The sequence below is a fragment of the Acomys russatus genome, chromosome 11 (genome assembly GCF_903995435.1).
Source record: "Acomys russatus chromosome 11, mAcoRus1.1, whole genome shotgun sequence".
Lineage (NCBI taxonomy): Eukaryota > Metazoa > Chordata > Mammalia > Rodentia > Muridae > Acomys > Acomys russatus.
This window is the reverse complement of record NC_067147.1, coordinates 22510042-22527777: the sequence shown is the minus strand read 5'-3', so window position 1 is coordinate 22527777 and position 17736 is coordinate 22510042. Positions and strand designations below refer to the sequence as shown.

General features: G+C 42.0%; 1 protein-coding gene across 1 annotated transcript in view; it reads right to left on the bottom strand.

Annotated features, from left to right (window-relative positions):
• The window catches only part of Lmbrd1 (LMBR1 domain containing 1), an 87572-nt gene extending 70040 nt beyond the window's left edge, over positions 1-17532 (bottom strand). Inside the window, exons 1-3 of the mRNA XM_051153000.1 lie at positions 17426-17532; positions 12607-12783; positions 3508-3568 (exon numbers count right to left, since the gene is read on the bottom strand). Coding sequence (XP_051008957.1) covers positions 3508-3568; positions 12607-12783; positions 17426-17485 — 298 coding nt within the window. The 5' untranslated portion in view covers positions 17486-17532. The remainder of the gene's footprint in view (positions 1-3507; positions 3569-12606; positions 12784-17425) is intronic.
• Positions 17533-17736: the final 204 nt, after the last annotated feature.

The window sequence follows — 17736 nt, the reverse complement described above, 5'->3', positions numbered from 1 at the left end:
GGGAGGATACAAGGGATGGGATAACAATTGAGAGGTAATATGAATAAATTAAGAAAATATATTTAAGAAAAAATTTAAATCCTTTTGCTTGTTTTCTTCTGCAGGAAATAAACTCAGACCTAACCTATCCTCTAAACCAGCATCTTACAAACCCTGAAAAGCTGAGGAGAAACCCCACAACAGCTACTCTTCTAATTAAGCATTTGAGCATATATTCATCTTAATATTCTAGGAAAAAAATGGCTGTCAAATGATTTGCAACTAGATCACTCTTGTGCTGAAAACACCCACTTCAAGACAAAAGCCCTCAGTAATTCAAAATTACTGTCTGTAGCCTCCAAATCTCTCTCCACATGTGCACATGAGGTGTCATATGAAAAGCCAGTCACTTATACCATGGTTCCTCAACCCGAGCACTAAGATCAGAATCAGAATCACTAATAGATTACTAATAGACAAATGTCTATCACACCCACTAACTCAGAATCTCTCTGGAAAAATTCTGAACTACTGAAAGGTCCTGGATGCTCCTGAGTTTGCCCTGTAGTTTTAATACTACTACTGATTGCCTTAGGTCACACTCTCAGAACCACTGAGTAGAAAGCAGCTAGCTCTCTTAACAGCACACAGCCTCAGCGAAGGCTGTACACATCTACTTTGGGTATTGCCGCTCACTAACACAATGATGGCTAACCCCAATTTCTTCATCAGCAAGACAGTGCAAAAACAACAACATGGGAAAAGGTGGTTATGAAAATTCGGTGGGTGTGACAATCCACAACGACTAGCAAAGTTAACAATAAAACCGTTTACACACCAGGGGAGCTGAAACTCTCAATAGCAGACTCTGACAGGGGCTATGAATAAAAACAGTGCCTTGACCGCTGCAGAGGACCCAGCTTCAGGTGTACATGCAGAAAGGCAGAAAAGCACAGACCACACATGACTCACACCACAGCTAGTTACACACTACCACACAGCAAGGCCCTCCCCAACAACCAGGAAAGCCGCTCCATCCCTTGAAGGTAACAGTGCTCTTGGCAGACTTCCACCCAATGCTGCTGTATGTTTTGGAGGACTTTGCAAGATGAGGGTATGGTTGACAGCTGGAGTCCTGTTCTACTTTCCCACCTGTGACACACTGACACTGGTCAATTCCACTGCTGGATGTTCATGAACTTATAGGGATCAGGGTGGCTGCTGACATGCTACCAACAACTAATAGGGTAAAAACAATCTATAGGGCTTACTAACACAAAAACTAAGCACACTGTAAAATAAAATAAAATAAAACAGTGCTTTGGATATTTTGAATCTTAAGATCCAGAAGAAAATCTAACAGGCAACCTGACAAGATCTGACATTCCAGAAGAAACAGCTGAGCTTGGGGATAGTAACTACTTTAGAAGCTGCACGGCCTGTCAGGCTGCTAACCAGAGCCACAGGGAGCCAAGGCTGTCACAGGCACAAAGGAGAAGACAGCCTTGTGACCACTATCTAGATAACATTTCCCATTTAGACTCCCTAGTCATTCTAGTGTCCTTTTGTAAATGACTGGACTGTCCAAACATGTATGTGTGTGCCTGTGCCTAGGGGCATGTTCAACACTAGGGGCTGAACAATCCAGTGTGCAGTCTATGCAGAGCTTCAGTCACCAAGACAACTGATGCTTCAGCACACCCTAACTCCTGCAGAGAGCTTAGCCCTCAGCCCCCAAGGCACCCACCATTACTTAGCTTATCTCCTCCTCAGTTCAAATGAGACCCAGACATTCTACTCTTGAGAAGTCAGAGAATATCCGGGGGAGGATTCAGAAAAAATACTCTGAAATCCTTCTCTGTGGGTTGATGGGACAAAATGAACAAGTCTGTCTGAAGTAATAAGCTGGTTTACAAGTGTCTTCTGAGCTTGGGAGAAAAGGTCATTGCAGGGGCCTCCAAGTTCAACGATAAGACGGGTCCTGGGCTCAGACTTCACTAGCAAGTTTGGTTATCTTGTCACATGATCTACAGGGTGGTGACGACATTGTAACAGTTGACAGACCCAGTCCTTAAAAGCATGTTTAAAGATGTCGTTTGTTTCAAATAATTTGTTGTGAAAGGCACCTTTAACTTAACACAGAACTATTTATATTTTATAATATATTTATAAGAAATAGTAAACCCTATCCTGGGGCTATGGGGTTCTTTCCTCAGCTGACTAGGCCCACTTTATTCTTCAGAGTGCTTTTTAATTTCTTAAAAGGTACTGCTTTTTCTTCTTCTGTCCTAGCAGGCAGTTTCTGGGATTTTTCCCCTAATGTATACTATGTTTTTCTTTTTCTCTTAAACTCTAATAAAATGTTCCTCAAGCTTCAAAAAATAAAATAAATAAAAAACAAATTCTATAACAATACTATAAAAATCTTCTAAGACCTCATTACACCAAAAGAATTTCAGGGTTCTAATGGATCAGGAGAAATGATATAGGTTAGAAGCAAAACTGCTAAGTTAAGATCAAATAAGCCTCTTTTAAAAAAGCATTCCCTCAGGGCCAGCAAGAGTTCAGCGAGTCAAGGTTCTTGGCCCCACTCTGCCAATCAGAGTTCAATACTGTGATGAAGGAGTGAACCAGCTCCCAGAAGTTGCCTCTGACCTGGTCATGCACACTCTGGCACTCACATGCCCCTAAGCACAAACACATATACACAAGTTAAGTGTGTTAAAATGATTAATTATTCCATCATTAAAAAAATGTCTGTGTCTTCTTCAGTTTTTAATATAATGTGCTACTGAAATGTTTGCCAACATCTTGATTCACTGCTTTTAAAACATGACATAATATATATAAATATATATTATGTATATGTTATATATACATATACATATATAATATATAATGTATATATAATGTATATGTATATATATTATATATAAATATATTATATACACATATATTATGTATATATTTATATATACATATATGTGTGTGTAATATATATATAAATACATACATATAGTGTGTGTGTATCTATATCTATATCTATATCTATATCTATATTTTACAAAAGCCTAACTGGGGACTATTCAAATGAAAGGAAGCATTTAGGCGCCCTTTAAGTCTTACTGGAATGGAAGGAGGAAGTGATGGAAAGAAACCAAACCATGACCCCTGGATGAAAGCAGCTCTACAGAGCAGAGGATACCTTGCGGTGAGAACTCCGAGGTGCACTCTACCATTGCCAATGCTTATAAAAGGAATGCTGGAAAACCTGAGTATCAAATACAGAGGGCAAGTGTAGGAAACTGCTGACAACATAGAGATTTAAAGTAGCTTGATTAAATGGCCCCCGAGAAGCGGTACAACTGAAACTAAGGCAAAGAAGGTTTAAGAACAAATGTATATTATGTGTTGCTGGCGTTCAAAACTATATTCTCATACATGATAGCAAAATTAAGAGTGTGCATGTGGTCTTAGTCTAAATTTAACTGGCAACTGGAATAGAAACTGAAGCTGAAGGGTACTTACTATAGTAGCCATACAGAACGGTGTTCTCAATCTGCACGCTGACGTTGGCATTAGCCCAGTCCTAGGATAAAAAGGAAACAAGTGTATCAGCTTTAGCAACAGTCTGCCTAATCTAAGATTCGGTACAACTGAATATCATCTCTCAGGTCTGTTAGTAGCTCAAATAAAGTACAGCCTCTACAAGCAATGAGAGCAGACAAGTAAGCAAATAGCTGTCAATACATAGATGCTGAGACAGCAGCACGGTTCTGGGGAAGCCAGACAATCAGGAGTGATTTCCCAAAACTGTCCTAGTGTGACTCTAGGAAGAAAGTACACTCTTGGAAAGAGAACAGAACATACGGAGCAGGCATGACAAAACCTGCAAGCAGCTCAGGGCAGATTCCCCAGGGCTGTGGGAAGGTAGGACAACATCAATGCAGGGGAAGGCAGGGCGAGTACTGCAGGGACCTGTGCCTCAGGCTAAGTATCTTGCACTTTGTCATAAAAGCAATAGAAAACAGATCTGATTTGTGTTTTCGGAAGTTGGGTATTGTGGCCGTCGGTGTTCATTATCTACCTGGCTGTATTTACAATTAGGTTTTAGAACTGGTAGATTGCTGAGGTGTGTCTATGAAGGTATTTCCAGAGAGAATTAGGAGAGAGACATACCTTGACAGAAGACAGCACCATCCCCATGGCTGGGAGCCCACCCCAGAATAAGAAAGAAAAGGGGGTGCTTGCATTCTCACCTCTGTTGATGAGCCAGGGGTGGACTCTGCTGCAGTCTCCACCAGGATGTTCTAAGAACATCACTCACCCTCTAAAACTTGAGGTAAAATGAGCTTCTTCTCCCTTAAACTGTTTCTGACTGGTATTCTGTCACAGAGACACAAAAGTAACTTGTATTTTGGGTTTTACTATTGTGTGGGAACACTTGATCAAAATCAGAAGAGGAAAGGGTTTATTTCCCTTTGCAAGTTTCGGTCCACCACAAAGTGAATCAGGGCTGCAACTCCAGGCAGGAACTGGAGTTGAGACCACAGAAGGACCCTGGTCGAGGGATGGCCTTGCACACTATGCATTGAGATGCTGATTTCCGTGCACTGAGATCAGGTTACAGTCAGAAGTGAGCATTTCAGGATTACTGAAAAATCTCCTGTATCAGTGTCCTGTAAAGAATGCTCCTAATTATCTCTGATTGGCTACTGAATAGCCAATGACCGCGCAGAGCAGACTGGAACGCTGGACTTCCTATCCCAGTCAGGGGTGGAGAGAAAGAGGAGGAGGAAGAAGAGAAAGAGAGAAGAGGTCACAATGAGGAGACAGGGAGATACAGCAGAAGCAGCCCAGGCGAGACTGAGATGGTAAGTACTGACATATGGATGGGAAATAGCTAGACTGGCATAAATGGGTTGGAACAGATGAGTATCTGTCCAGTTATAGTGCTTAAGGCTTCAAATAAGTGTAACAGGTTCTGGTTTCATCATTTAGGAGACAGGGCGGGTACTAGAAAAGGCCCCTAATCATACCATATTTCAGCAGAACCCTGCTCACTGCCTTGCTCCCCATGACTTGCTCAGCTGGCTTCCTTATATAACCCAGGACTACCTCAGGACTCAGGATGGCACCACAGAATAGGATATGCCCAACTCTCATGAAAGCGGAGAGAAAAGGGAGCTACTTACTGGTGCAACACAGAGAATGTGAGTGACAGGAGACAGTTTAACCAGGACTGTAGTAGAGAGACAGGTTGCAGAGAGAGAACTCAGGTGAAGACTGAAGGAGCCAGAGAATGAGAAGGAGCCAGAAAATTAGAGCAGATTGCTGGGATTAGTTTGAAGCCAAAAGGAGCAGTTCAGGGGCCGAGAGAAAAGCCAGATTAAATAAGTGAGCTGGGAAATGAGTTTAAGCCAGAACAGCTGAGTCGAACCAGCAGCCCAGAGCTCAGTAAGAACAAAAAAAGAGAGAGTTTATTAAGCAGTAAGTCTCAGAGACTAAAAATATTCTAGGCCTACGTTACATTGTAGAGAGGCGAGAAACTTCCAGGACTAGGCCTAGGTTAGCAGACAGAGGCAATAAGTCTCCAACAGAACAAGTAACTCACAAGAATAAAAGTTCCTTTTACAACAACCTATACATTGTGTTAAATATAACATAAAAATAATCTGACAAATCAAGACACTTAACAGTATATAAATTATTTAAAGAGAACTGCCCTGCAAAAGACTGAATGACTTTAGGACTCTTACTGAGTTCTTTGGCAACCAAGAAGCCTAAATTGGGCTTTCTTTTCCCACCCAGAAGGAGCTGAGTAGGAATGCTACTTACTCATGAGACCTAGGAACCCAGGCTTAAGGTGGTTTGCTGTCAAAAGATTCTATCACCGCATGCACAGCACACACCCACTCAGCTCAAACCAGTTGATGTCTGGTTTATCTACTGACAAGACTATTCTGGCTACTCTAGAGCAAGGCAGAAGAAAGTTAGGGTACAGATGATCCTATACCCCAGTGAACTCCAGCTTGCAACTTTGATTTTGATAAAGAGGAGCTCTTTACCAAAAAACAAACAAACAAACAAAAAAAAACAAAGCAAAACAAAACAAAAAACTTCAGTGCAGTATGTTTAAAGTAACAACAACAAAAATCTGGAGACAATCACTGTCCAGAGAAAGATGAGAAAACGTATTATCATAAAATCTAAACATAAAATACCATGTAAATACTAAAACCTAAGGTCTTTTCACGAAAGCAAAAATGACATGGAGTGCTTTAGAGTAAAGGAAACAGAATATGTTACAACCATCACCTTAAATGCATTTATTGACTCTTTAGAAATTCAATAAAAGGACAATATCCAAACAACACAGAGAAGCTGATATTGTAAATATGGCCTGATGCCTACCATGGTGAAGCACCAATAAGTCTGTAGACAACGGGAACGCTTTGCCCCACTGCTGTAAGTACCCACTGCTATAAGTAGCCACTGCTGTAAGTAGCCACTTTTGTAAGTACTCAGTGCTGTAAGTGCCCACTGCTGTAAGTACCCAGTGCTGTAAGTACCCAGCACTGTAAGTACCCACTGCTGTAAGTACCCACTGTTGTAAGTACCCAGCGCTATAAGTACCCAGTGCTGTAAGTACCTAGCGCTGTAAGTAGCCACTGCTGTAAGTACCCAGTGCTGTAAGTACCCAGTGCTGTAAGTACCCACTGCTGTAAATGCCCAGTGCTATAAGTACCCAGTGCTGTAAGTACCCAGTGCTGTAAGTGCCTACTGCTATAAGTGCCCACTGCTCTAAGAACCCAAGTAAAGAACAAACACAGTCATACGTGTTGGCTCTTCAAAGCTGGGCTTTGAAAGTAATTCTTTATACATCAAAGCAGAAGATAAAAAGGAGTTTTAATTAAGATGGTCAAATCAGTGAGCTAGAGGGTGTATTTTTCTCTTTTTCTTTGTTAAACATTATACAAAGTTCCAACACATTTCCCAGACAACCAGGGAGCACTGTTGTCCTCAGTAAAAACAACTTACATGTTAAAACTTGGAAATTCCACAAAAGCCCAATTTCAAAATATAAACTAAGAATAGAAAATATAAAAGTAAATTAAAGCTAAATATTCATTGAAATTTAACATCTTTTAATTTAGAAGGCTCTTATGTCTAACCAATTCTAAGATAATAAACTAGTCAAATTGTTATTAGTTTAAAACTACAAATATGTGTAACATATACAACAGAGCTCAAGGACTATTAGTGTATTTGCCTTTATATAATTCACTGTCTCTGAGTGTCCGATGTACTGTTGGGAAAGCTTACTTTAAAAACCCTTCCTTCTGTGCTCTTGATGTTTTATAAACTGTTGCTTCCCTGAAAAGAAACTAGTAGAAATATCAGTTATTTTAAACTCCAGAGAAATGGGGACCAATTAAGAACTAGGACTAGACCCAGAGACTAATAAATTGCAGTATCTCAGAAAGGTTATGAATTCCACAGATAAAAGACCAAGTTGGTTACACACACATACTTCCTTTGCTACTCCTCAAGATGACTTTGGAAGCTCTCTGTCCAATCTGAACTGCAGAAAAACTCCGCCACTCTCGTGTAATGACCTCGTCTGGGGAAAGGGATTCTAAGTCAGGAGCCATTTCTTTCTCTATGGGCACCTGGCAATGTCCCGAGACACTGGAAGCTGGGGGAGGGGAAGGAGAGTCGCAGTGCTACAGGCATCCAATGCCCGAGAACCTTCCAAAGCAAAGATCATCCAGTGCTAACCAAACCAGCAGTGGAGAGAAGTGATGCAGAGGTACGCCTTAGAGTCTGACTCTAAAATATAGAGATGGACACAACTGATTCATAAATCTACGACTGACCTTCATCTGTATTCAGATTTTGGGCCTTGCTTCCTTCAATGCATGCATACTACTTTACTATTAACCCTTTTATTTAGAGTAAAATTCCTTTTGGTCAAGAGAAGAGGGTCTGGGTGGAGACCTAACATCCTAGTTAGGCAGCAGACCGCCCTGAGATGGTGGCTCACCTTAAGCCATACTAAAAATATGGACAGAATTACTGGTTCTTTTGGAAAACTGTATTTTCCTTGCAGAGCTTACAAGGCCACAGGCATGCATTCTGTAAGCTGGCCTGCTTTTCTCAGTTAGAGTAACTTCGTTCCTTCTTGTCTCTAAGCATGCTTTCTCCTAACCTTTGGGTTCCCCCCCACATTTTGGGCTTCCTTCCTGTTCCTTTAATCCCCTCCCTCGACCACCTCCATGTGCCCGCCCTCCATGCCAGTTAAGATGGCATAGCTTTCCCTTCTCCTCTGAGCAGCAGCTAAAGCTTACAGCTGGCTAGCCTTGGGGGTTTTCTTTTAAAATGATTAAAAAAAAAAAAATTGTCCTGGAGTTTCCATTTAAGTCTATTCTTAAATTCTTCTATTAGTGAGACAAGAGGGGAACCCCAATTTCCTCTTACCACGTTCATATTGAAAGTTCTAGCCCCTTCCCTTCTTCAGGACATTATACTTACAATGCCACCCTTTCTTGTCTCAAAAAACCCTTCCCTCTGTGATTCACAGCATACACAACTCCAGTAACTTTCATTAACACACACAGAGATGAGCACACAACCACAATAAGTGAAAAGTGCCTCCAATGACCCATCTCCACTTCCCCTTAAAGCAGTGGTTCTCCACCTTCTTGATGCTGTGACCTTCCAGTGCAGTTCCTCATGTTGTGGTGACCCCAACCATAAAATTATTCCATCACTACTTCATAGCTGTAATGTTGCTACTGTTTTGAATCATAATGCAAATAGCTGATATGAAGAACATCTAATATGCAACTCCCAAAAGGGTCGCAACCCAGAGGATGAGAACCACTGCTGTGGCACAAACCTCCAGGAACACCATTTGCATTCCCTACCCCAACTTCCTCACCTCACTGGCCACATTGAGCTCACGCCTGAGGTTCCAGGAAGAAAGAAAACAAGCTCCAGCGTGTCTTTATCACCAGTTAAAATAGGACCGAGAATGGTTAAACCAGACATGTAACAGCAATAAGCCATGAGATTAATCATGAGAGAAGGAAAGACCCAGCAAACACCAAAACACCTAATTTTCTGTGACTGCAGCTTGGCTAACTTATAAAACCAGCACGCAGTGCAAAAGAAAACAGTGTTAACATAAGTGTTGAGTTATAATATGTATCAACATGCTTTATGTACATCTCTAGTCAAGGTTCCTGGCCAACTGTATGGGTGTTTAATAGGACATTTACACCTACACCACAAAACTTTTGTCTGCGAAGTTAATTGTTTCATTAAAGCTAGAAACAAATTATTATGCTAGACTCATTCATACTATATTTTTAAAGTGTTACCAGAAACAACTCAGGTATTACAGCACACACCTGCATTAGAATGATGAAAACACCAGGAGGGTTACTACACAAAAACAGGAAAAGAGTGCACTGCCACTCAGGGGGAGGCGACACCCAAAGCACACAGTTAGCAATCACTACAAATAAGCCCTGAAAGCACACCCATAAGTCTGAAGGATTCAAAATATATGAAAGTGGGAATGAATGAAAGTTAGACAGTGCACAAAGTACATAGTCATGAAGGAACAAAAGACACACACACCCGAAGAGACTGTCATCCAGAATGGAAAACAACTAAGGAATTCACCAAGCCAGTGGCTCACCTTATTCAACACCACAACTTACAGCTGCAGCACAAGGTCAACAAAAGTAACTGTTAAATATGTGGACTTGACTTTCACTAAGCATTGAAAAGAACCTCAGCAGGAACTTTGAGACGAGAGTGGGTTAGGAAGTTTCGTCCATCTTTTCAGTTTTTACTTTTGTAAGGCAGCAAATATGAGGCTTTATATGAAAATAAATTTTCAGGAATGAAAAACAAATTGTGTATGGACACAAAACACAAGTGTGGAGTTGGGTGTGGCCATGCTAAGGATGTGTAAGTGCGGTCCTCAGCCTTCCACAGACTGTGACCTTTAATAGAGTTCCTCGTGCTGGGGTGACCTCCAACCATCATTTCCTTGCTACTTCATAACTGTAATTGTGCTACTGTTGTAAATCCTAATGTAAATGTCTGATATGCAGGATATCTGATATTGACCCCTCGGGGGCAGGGGTCATGACCCACAGATTGAGAATCAGTGCTATCACCTCTGTGCTCATCAGAATGGAGATCTTCTGGCTAAGCAGGGTTCCACATGGAGATGCTGATGATGACCACAATGATGATGACGACAATAATAAAATTTAAAAAGTGTACCAAAAACAAAAACAAAAAACAAAAAACAAACCCTACCACATTACTTCCATTATAGGAACTAAAAGTAAACAAAACTAAAAGACAATAAGATAGAGAAACTAGGAGTCGAAGCCAGAGCCCAGGTCTGAGACATGCTTAGCAAGAGCTCTGCTGCTGAGTCACAGCCCCAGGCAGAGGAAAATGCCTAAACTCTACAATAAACTCTCCCAAACTGAATTAACACAGAGGCGAGGGACGTACCTTACTGATACAGCACCTGTCTGCATGTGCTACACCCTGAGTCTGATTCCCAGCAATGAAGAAAAGAATAAGCGAATGAATCCAGACTAAATTTAAAAAAAAAAGAAAATAACTATGATGCATAAAGATAAGTAATGTAGGCCTGGGTACGAAGGAGCAGCAGTGCACAAGAGAGTTCATGGGTTTATGAAGATGCTCACTTTAGAGACTTCAAGAAGAAAACACGTCCCTGGAACATATAAATAGTCTACATTAAAAACCAAACAAGGGATAACTACACTGCTTGTCCTGTATCAGAATACCTGTACGCATTCACATACACATGTATTAATGTCACAGGTTGCAGGGAGAAAAGCATACCTAGAGGTTTATAATTATGTACTACCTGGATTTCATTATACAACTTCTAAATAAAAGCTCTATATTGTTCTTACGTCAGAATCATTTACCTAAGAAACACGGCTGTATATCCAACCCCAATCGCAAGAAATTATGTAATTTACTACTAAAACGACATCAGAGAAAATGCCTCATAATGTCAAGACCAATTACTTAATTACCCATATCCAAAAATGATTAAGGATATTTACTTCTTGGCCAAAAAGAACAAAAACAAACAAACAAACAGAAAGTCTAATAAAACCACTAAGGATAATCATTTCCTCCTAAAATGTCTCAGTGTAAAACACGAAAGTGTAAATTAAATTAAAATAAATGAAGAAAGTAACAGACTGTTTGCTAACCTACTGAAATGTGTATTTCTTAAAAAGTCATCTTCCCCTATAAAAACAAAATAAATGAAAAGGACCCCTGTGGGCAGATAGCATGGCTTCAGATGCTTTCATACTTTCAAGCTGAACCTGGTTTGTCTGAACAGTAAATGCTGGTCCCTAAAGTCATGGGTAACCTATCTCATAGAGCTGCGTGGAAGTCAAGGAAGGCAATGCAGGTAAACACCTGACACACGGATGCAATTCAGCAAATGTCAATAAACTACACTGTGTGGCACACACTAAGACTCCATTAATACTAACTATTAGTCTGTCCTACAGGAAAAAAAGAAACTGTAGTTTCTGCAACAGCCAGAATACATCCAAACACAGCCCCCCCACACACACACAGAAAAAAAGTTATCAATTATGAAGTCATTTATACCAAAATCAGAGTTATTAAAGCACTATGCATTACTGAAATGCAAAGATTACTACTTTATTCAAGTACCATGTGCCAGACACACAGTGCCTACATCACAGAGGCTTAAGTAAGCTAATAAGGAACTAAAGAAATTTGCATATCTGAAAGAGACCATCTTCCAATCTACGCATTTCCTTTTTTAAAATGAGGAAGCCAGAGTACAGAAAAGTTGGCTAACTTGGCCAAAGTTACTCAGCTCAGACTAGCAACACCCTCTCTACACTGCAACGCTATGACATACATTAAATGCTGTTCTGCCATTAGTGAAAGCCCTCCTAAATCATTTATTTGTGGCATGAATGTGAATGAAAACCAAATATACCGCAGAGGACTTATAAGAAGCACAAAAACAAACCCTATTATGATGAAATATTTTCACATGAACAAATGACTCCTGCTACAGGCTGGGTTGTTGAATTAACTATTCCCATATAAAGTAGCTGTCTGCATCTAGTCTCCCACTTTGTGTCTACATCCTCTATGGTTCATTTTATGCTTATTTTCTCCCTGACCCACAAGGAAACCAGACCGGAGGGATTGTTCCGTGGTATGAATACTAGCTAGCTGAGAAAACAGCAGAAGCTGAGTTCAGGTACTCAGCACACACATGCCAGTCAAGCACGGCCACCCACAGCTAGTCCTCAGCCCTGGGCAGTGGAGGCAGAGACAGTGGATGCTGACAGGTCCCTGCCACCCACAGCCTGACCTAAGCAGAGGAAGATGCCTGGTGTCCACCTCTGGACTCTCTGGGCATACGTGCAGGCTCACACACAACACACGAGAAAGAAAGAATAAGGAAAACAAAACACACTGGTCTGCTAAATGAAACAATTGCTAAGCAAACATCCACAGGGGGGAAAAATCATCACACAGCATAATAACACTTACCTTAAATGTACCATTTTGATTTTTCATGTAAGAAACCAAAAATATATCCACTGGCAGAAGTGCTGACGTGATAAGTGCAACTGCCAGTGAAAAAATGGCTGTTACAGTGGAGACAACTTCACTTTCCCGCTGACTCTGGTATTTACGGACATATATCCAGCAAAATGCCAAAATAGCCTGAAACACAGCAAAAAGAAATACCTATTATTACTTTAGACATTCCTGAACACCAACATCAACCTGTATTGGAAATTTACTTGGGTAACGGTTCTTTTACACATGTAAGGAAAATATTGATTAACTTGCACAAGATAGGATGTTAAAGCCTATTTATGAATGCAGTTCAATTTTAGGTCTTATGAGTAAGAGTGCATATATATCCTCAGCAAACATTATTAGTAGTTACACACGTCGCCTCCCCAATATATCTCTCCAACCCAACGGCAATGTGCCTGAAGGTGTTCTTTCCCAGTCTTGTGGTAAAAGCATCATAGGACGGAAGCTGGATGGAAAGTGACTTCTGCAATGACAACTCGCAGATGCCATCCACCGAGAGCTTCACCATACACAAGCTATAATTCAAACTTCAAAGTGCATTAAAGAAAAGTCAATAACGAAAATGGAGTCATGTGTTTAACAACTTTTTCTGGTGAAAACTGTGCCGAGAGGTGATGAAGTTGACATCGTTAGCTGAGTGGTACTCTTAGGACCGCTCGAGTGGCTAACAGAGAACAAAGGTTATGATTCGACACCATTAGGCAGCAGTGGGATCATACAGGGAGCCTGCTAAGGCAGGGGCTATGCCCATCTCCCAGAGGTTCAGGATTAGAGGCCCAGGTGGGCTGTGAAAATCTCTAGAGTGGGCATGACCATGGCAGTACTGGTCAGGTACTGTATTTTGTGCTCCTATGTTCTACTAAATGATAGGAGGTTACAATCACATACTAAGTCAGTGGTTCCCAAGCCTGACTGTGAGGTAGACTTATCTATCTAGTTTTTAAATACCTTCCTGCATCCCCTACTCTATATTAAGTCAATCTGTGAGGCTCTTCCAAGCATCAGGGCTTTAATTTGAGAGAATTCTAATCTACACCAACGTAAGAACCATGGTTCTAAATGAGATCTATAATGAGAAAAGGCCTTATTGTGTGCCTTTTATCCAAACCCTACCACAGTTAAGATACCAAGAAGGGTTCCCTACAGCTGAGCATTTTGATTTGTCCTATTGTAGATAACCCCACTCTATATCCCCAGCCCCTAACCACTACTGCCTGTGCCCTGTTCCTACAGTGTCTGTCACTTCTAGAATGCGATTGTGTACACATGGAACATCTCATCTTTTGAGTCTGGCTCAAGGCATTTGCAATCCATCCAAGTTGTATATCATTCCTACATACTGCTGCCATTTCAACCCTGTCATTTACAGGGAGAAAGAAAACAAGAGAAAAGACGCTAGATGAACATGAGTAAAAATAAATGAGTAAACCAACAAACAAACACAATCACAATAAAACCAGACCTACACTCAAATTCGCAAGTTTGCTTTGAGCTCACTGGAAGCTGAGCCTTCTCTACATACACTTACCAGCACTTAAAGCAGTACTGGGCACATTTTACAGAAACTTCTGGAAAGAGGTATTAGCATGTTTACCAAGCTGAAGGTGATAAGTGTCAGACAGAAAATACATACCAACCACAGAGAGAGAAGTGACAAAAGAGCAGCCAGGCAGAATCATCAAGCAAGGGGGTTTAGATATTTACTATTTTATGAGAACTCCAAATTTTTCCTTTAGGTTATGCTACAGATGACAACAGTAATTGTGTCATCAAGTTAACCAATCGTCCTGACAAGAATAAAAACTTTCCTAATGGGCTTTCAAGACTAAATGAGCTATCCTGTATAAAGAGTAACTGCTTAACAGGCAGCATTGTAGTAAATAGCAATAAAGTAACACCATAGAACATATTGTTTTCTTTTAAAAATAAAGGAAACATTTTAAAATAGCTCTCTAACTCTTCTCAATTTGGACTTAACTGTTCTGAGCATTGGGATTTTAAAAATTCCCTAGCTGGTTTTAATGAATGGCCAAGGCTGGGAACCAACAGCGCATAGGAAACAATGAGAATCCTAAAGAGTTTTGCTAAACTAGGAAGCAGGAGAGCAAGGCAGTAAGCAGCACCCCTCCATGGCCTCTGCATCAGCTCCTGCCTCCAGGTTCCAGGCCTGTGTCGAGGTCCTGCCTTGACTTCCTTCAATGATGAACAGTGCTGTGGAAGTGTAAGCCGAATAAACCCTTTTCTCCCCAAGTTGCCTTTTCATCATGGTGTTTCATCACAGCAACAGAAACCTTAAGCAAGCAATTTAAAAAACCAGTTCTGACATTTGGATGCATGATTTATAGGCCACTGTGGGTAAAACTGTAGTGTATTATCACAAAACAAGAAAAAAGGACCAAACTGTCCTGGAGTCTGTGAAGGGAGAAGAAGACAAGCAACAACTTATTACCATGCTTGATTAAATAGTAAAACTTCATTTTTATTACATTTCAACCCATGAGTTTTAAAACTGTGCAGTAAAATAAAAAGCATGCAAATGCCCTGAGTATACCAGAGCAGAAAGCCAAGCCAGCCATCTTCCTCAAGCAACAGCATTCTGAAAGTAGACTGATTGAAACTTTATCAAATGAACAACAAAATAGCACTTTAGAAAAACCTACAGTATCTGTTGCCAGTGACAAAATTCCTGCTTTTGGGCCAGTGGGGGTGTTTACCAAAGCTGAGTAACAACCAAAGTGTTGTCGCCAAAGCTGAGTTTGCTCTGAGATTCTCACTGCGGAGGGAAGTTCTCCTCTGGCCTCCACGAATACACCATGGTGCACTCAGGCTTGCACGTACACAGGAATCCGCCCTGCACCCCTCCAGACCAGCACACAGACACACCATACAAATAAATAAGTAAACTGCTATTTAAAACCTCACACTTTGCAGTGACAATTAGAATTTTGTTAAACTTGTAAAAGGTGCTGTGAGCCTGACAACTTTTGGACACTTAGCACTTCTCGGGCCATTTCTGACAAGTTCTGCGGTAGTTTAGTAAATGTGCCATCTGTTATTACATAATGCAGTGTTCTCACGTTCAGGGGATGCATTTCCCACAGTCACCACTGCCTCCTGAGTATCAAACAGATCACACATCAAACCCAGGAATGGGTAAAAGATCCACTCAAAGAACAAGCTGGACAAATGGCCTTGCAAGCAAGGGAGAAAATGCCCACTGTTTTAGATTGCACATTGCCGCAGAACGCTGGCCCTTGCTGGCTTGTGGCGCAGTCACAAAAAAAAAAAAAAAAAAAAAAAAAAAAAATTCCCAGCTATCAACATAGGTCTCTACTTCTGAGTACAGAGCACTAAGACTGCATTCAACAAAAATTTAACTTTCTTCAAGACTGAATGAAAAGCAGACATGAATATAGCTCCCTTCTAATAAGCCAAGCCAAGCACTAAATTGACGGACACTAATCTAATTTTTAATAAATCACTATCCTCACGCTGTATCTGATGCAACTCCACTAGCTACCACTTCCACTTGCATTTTCTTTCAATGGTATCCTCCCTCAAGTCCTATTTCATTTACAAAATCACATTTTGTCTTCCAATGCTTAAAATCCATGTGTCCCACATGTCATCATCCCTTTATAAAAGCCATATATTATTTCATCTGTATCCTCCTATGATCTACAGTAAAACAATGGAGCTGTAAATGTATTTTCAGTAATCAAGATAGTCCCGTCTTCATACTGGTTGCATGCATACTTTTCTCTAAATAAATGGGCTGGGAGAGTTAGTGAATTCTGCAAGTACAGGGCTGGATGGCTCGGGAGGGCACCCCACTGACCTCTAGGATTTCCAATTCCCTCCATGAGAGAAGTTAAGTGTGGCCCGGGGCAATGAGATTTCAAAGTGAAGGGAGTCTCCATGTACAGAAGGGTGAATTTAGGATCCCGGAATGTGCTGGGCAAGTTCTCTGTGTGTGGTACCTGATGGAAAGCTTGGCTAGTGGCACAGACTACACAAGTGTCAGTCTGAGAGATCTGAAAAACTACGTCAAAACGAGTTTCAAACTGCAAACACTAAGTAACCAGAGCGCTGACATCCTGGAAGAGTGGGGAAGGGTTTGACAACTGAACGTTCCAAAGAGAAATAAACTAAACAAACCAAGTCAGTTGCATTTGGGTAAGAAAGTAGAAACCAGACCACCCTGGGCCATTACAGTTAGGTTCTGTGCACTCAATGATCAGAGACAGAAGGCTGGGAAAGGCGGCACCTGAGGTCAGACAGGTAGTAGTATATCCTAGCACTGGCTGACAGGAGGGCTGCACCTGCTCTGCACCGTTCTCGGTGGAACGTGGCACCTAGAACGTGACACTCGCGTCACCAAGGCAGAATCGCACAATGGGCGCGAGGAAGCACAAGGCGGAAAAGGAGCATTTAGAAAAACAAACAAGTGGCCAGTCCAGGGCCCTGGAGAGTGGCATAGAGGCGGCGAGGACTCCAAAGCCATCACGTCTTTCTCCACCCCAAGGGAGTGAGCTCATCCCCAAACCCACCCGCGAACCATATTGTCAGACAAGGGATGAAGTCTAAAGTTAGGAAGAAGACCTCGGGGAGTAAGCACCTCCCCACCTTCCTTTGGAGACCCACGCGGACCCAGCAGAGAGCAGGGCAGGCCAGGAGGGTCTCCGGACTCGCGAGGCCGGCGCTGGCCCGCCCTTCTCCTCCCACCTCCGAGCCCTGGGAGAACTCGGAGCGCCTCTCCTACCAGGAGCAAGAGGCCGAAGATGCACCAGCCGATCACCAGGTCGGCCGCCGCCGCCGCCATCTTCGCTTCCGGTCACGACAGGCCCAGAGGGGAGGAGAGGGGAGGGAAGGGACCTGGAACTACAGGGACCCGGAACCGCGCAGCCTAAAGGTTAAAGGGGCGGAGGGGCGGAGCGGAGGGTTGCCAAGGAGACCCAACCCGCGAGCGTCCCCTGGCGACCAGCCGAGCCGGGGCGGGGCGCACCGGACACGTCGTGACGTCACCACGCTGCCTGCCTACGCGCCAGTTACGTTCCACCGTCTTTGGCTGGG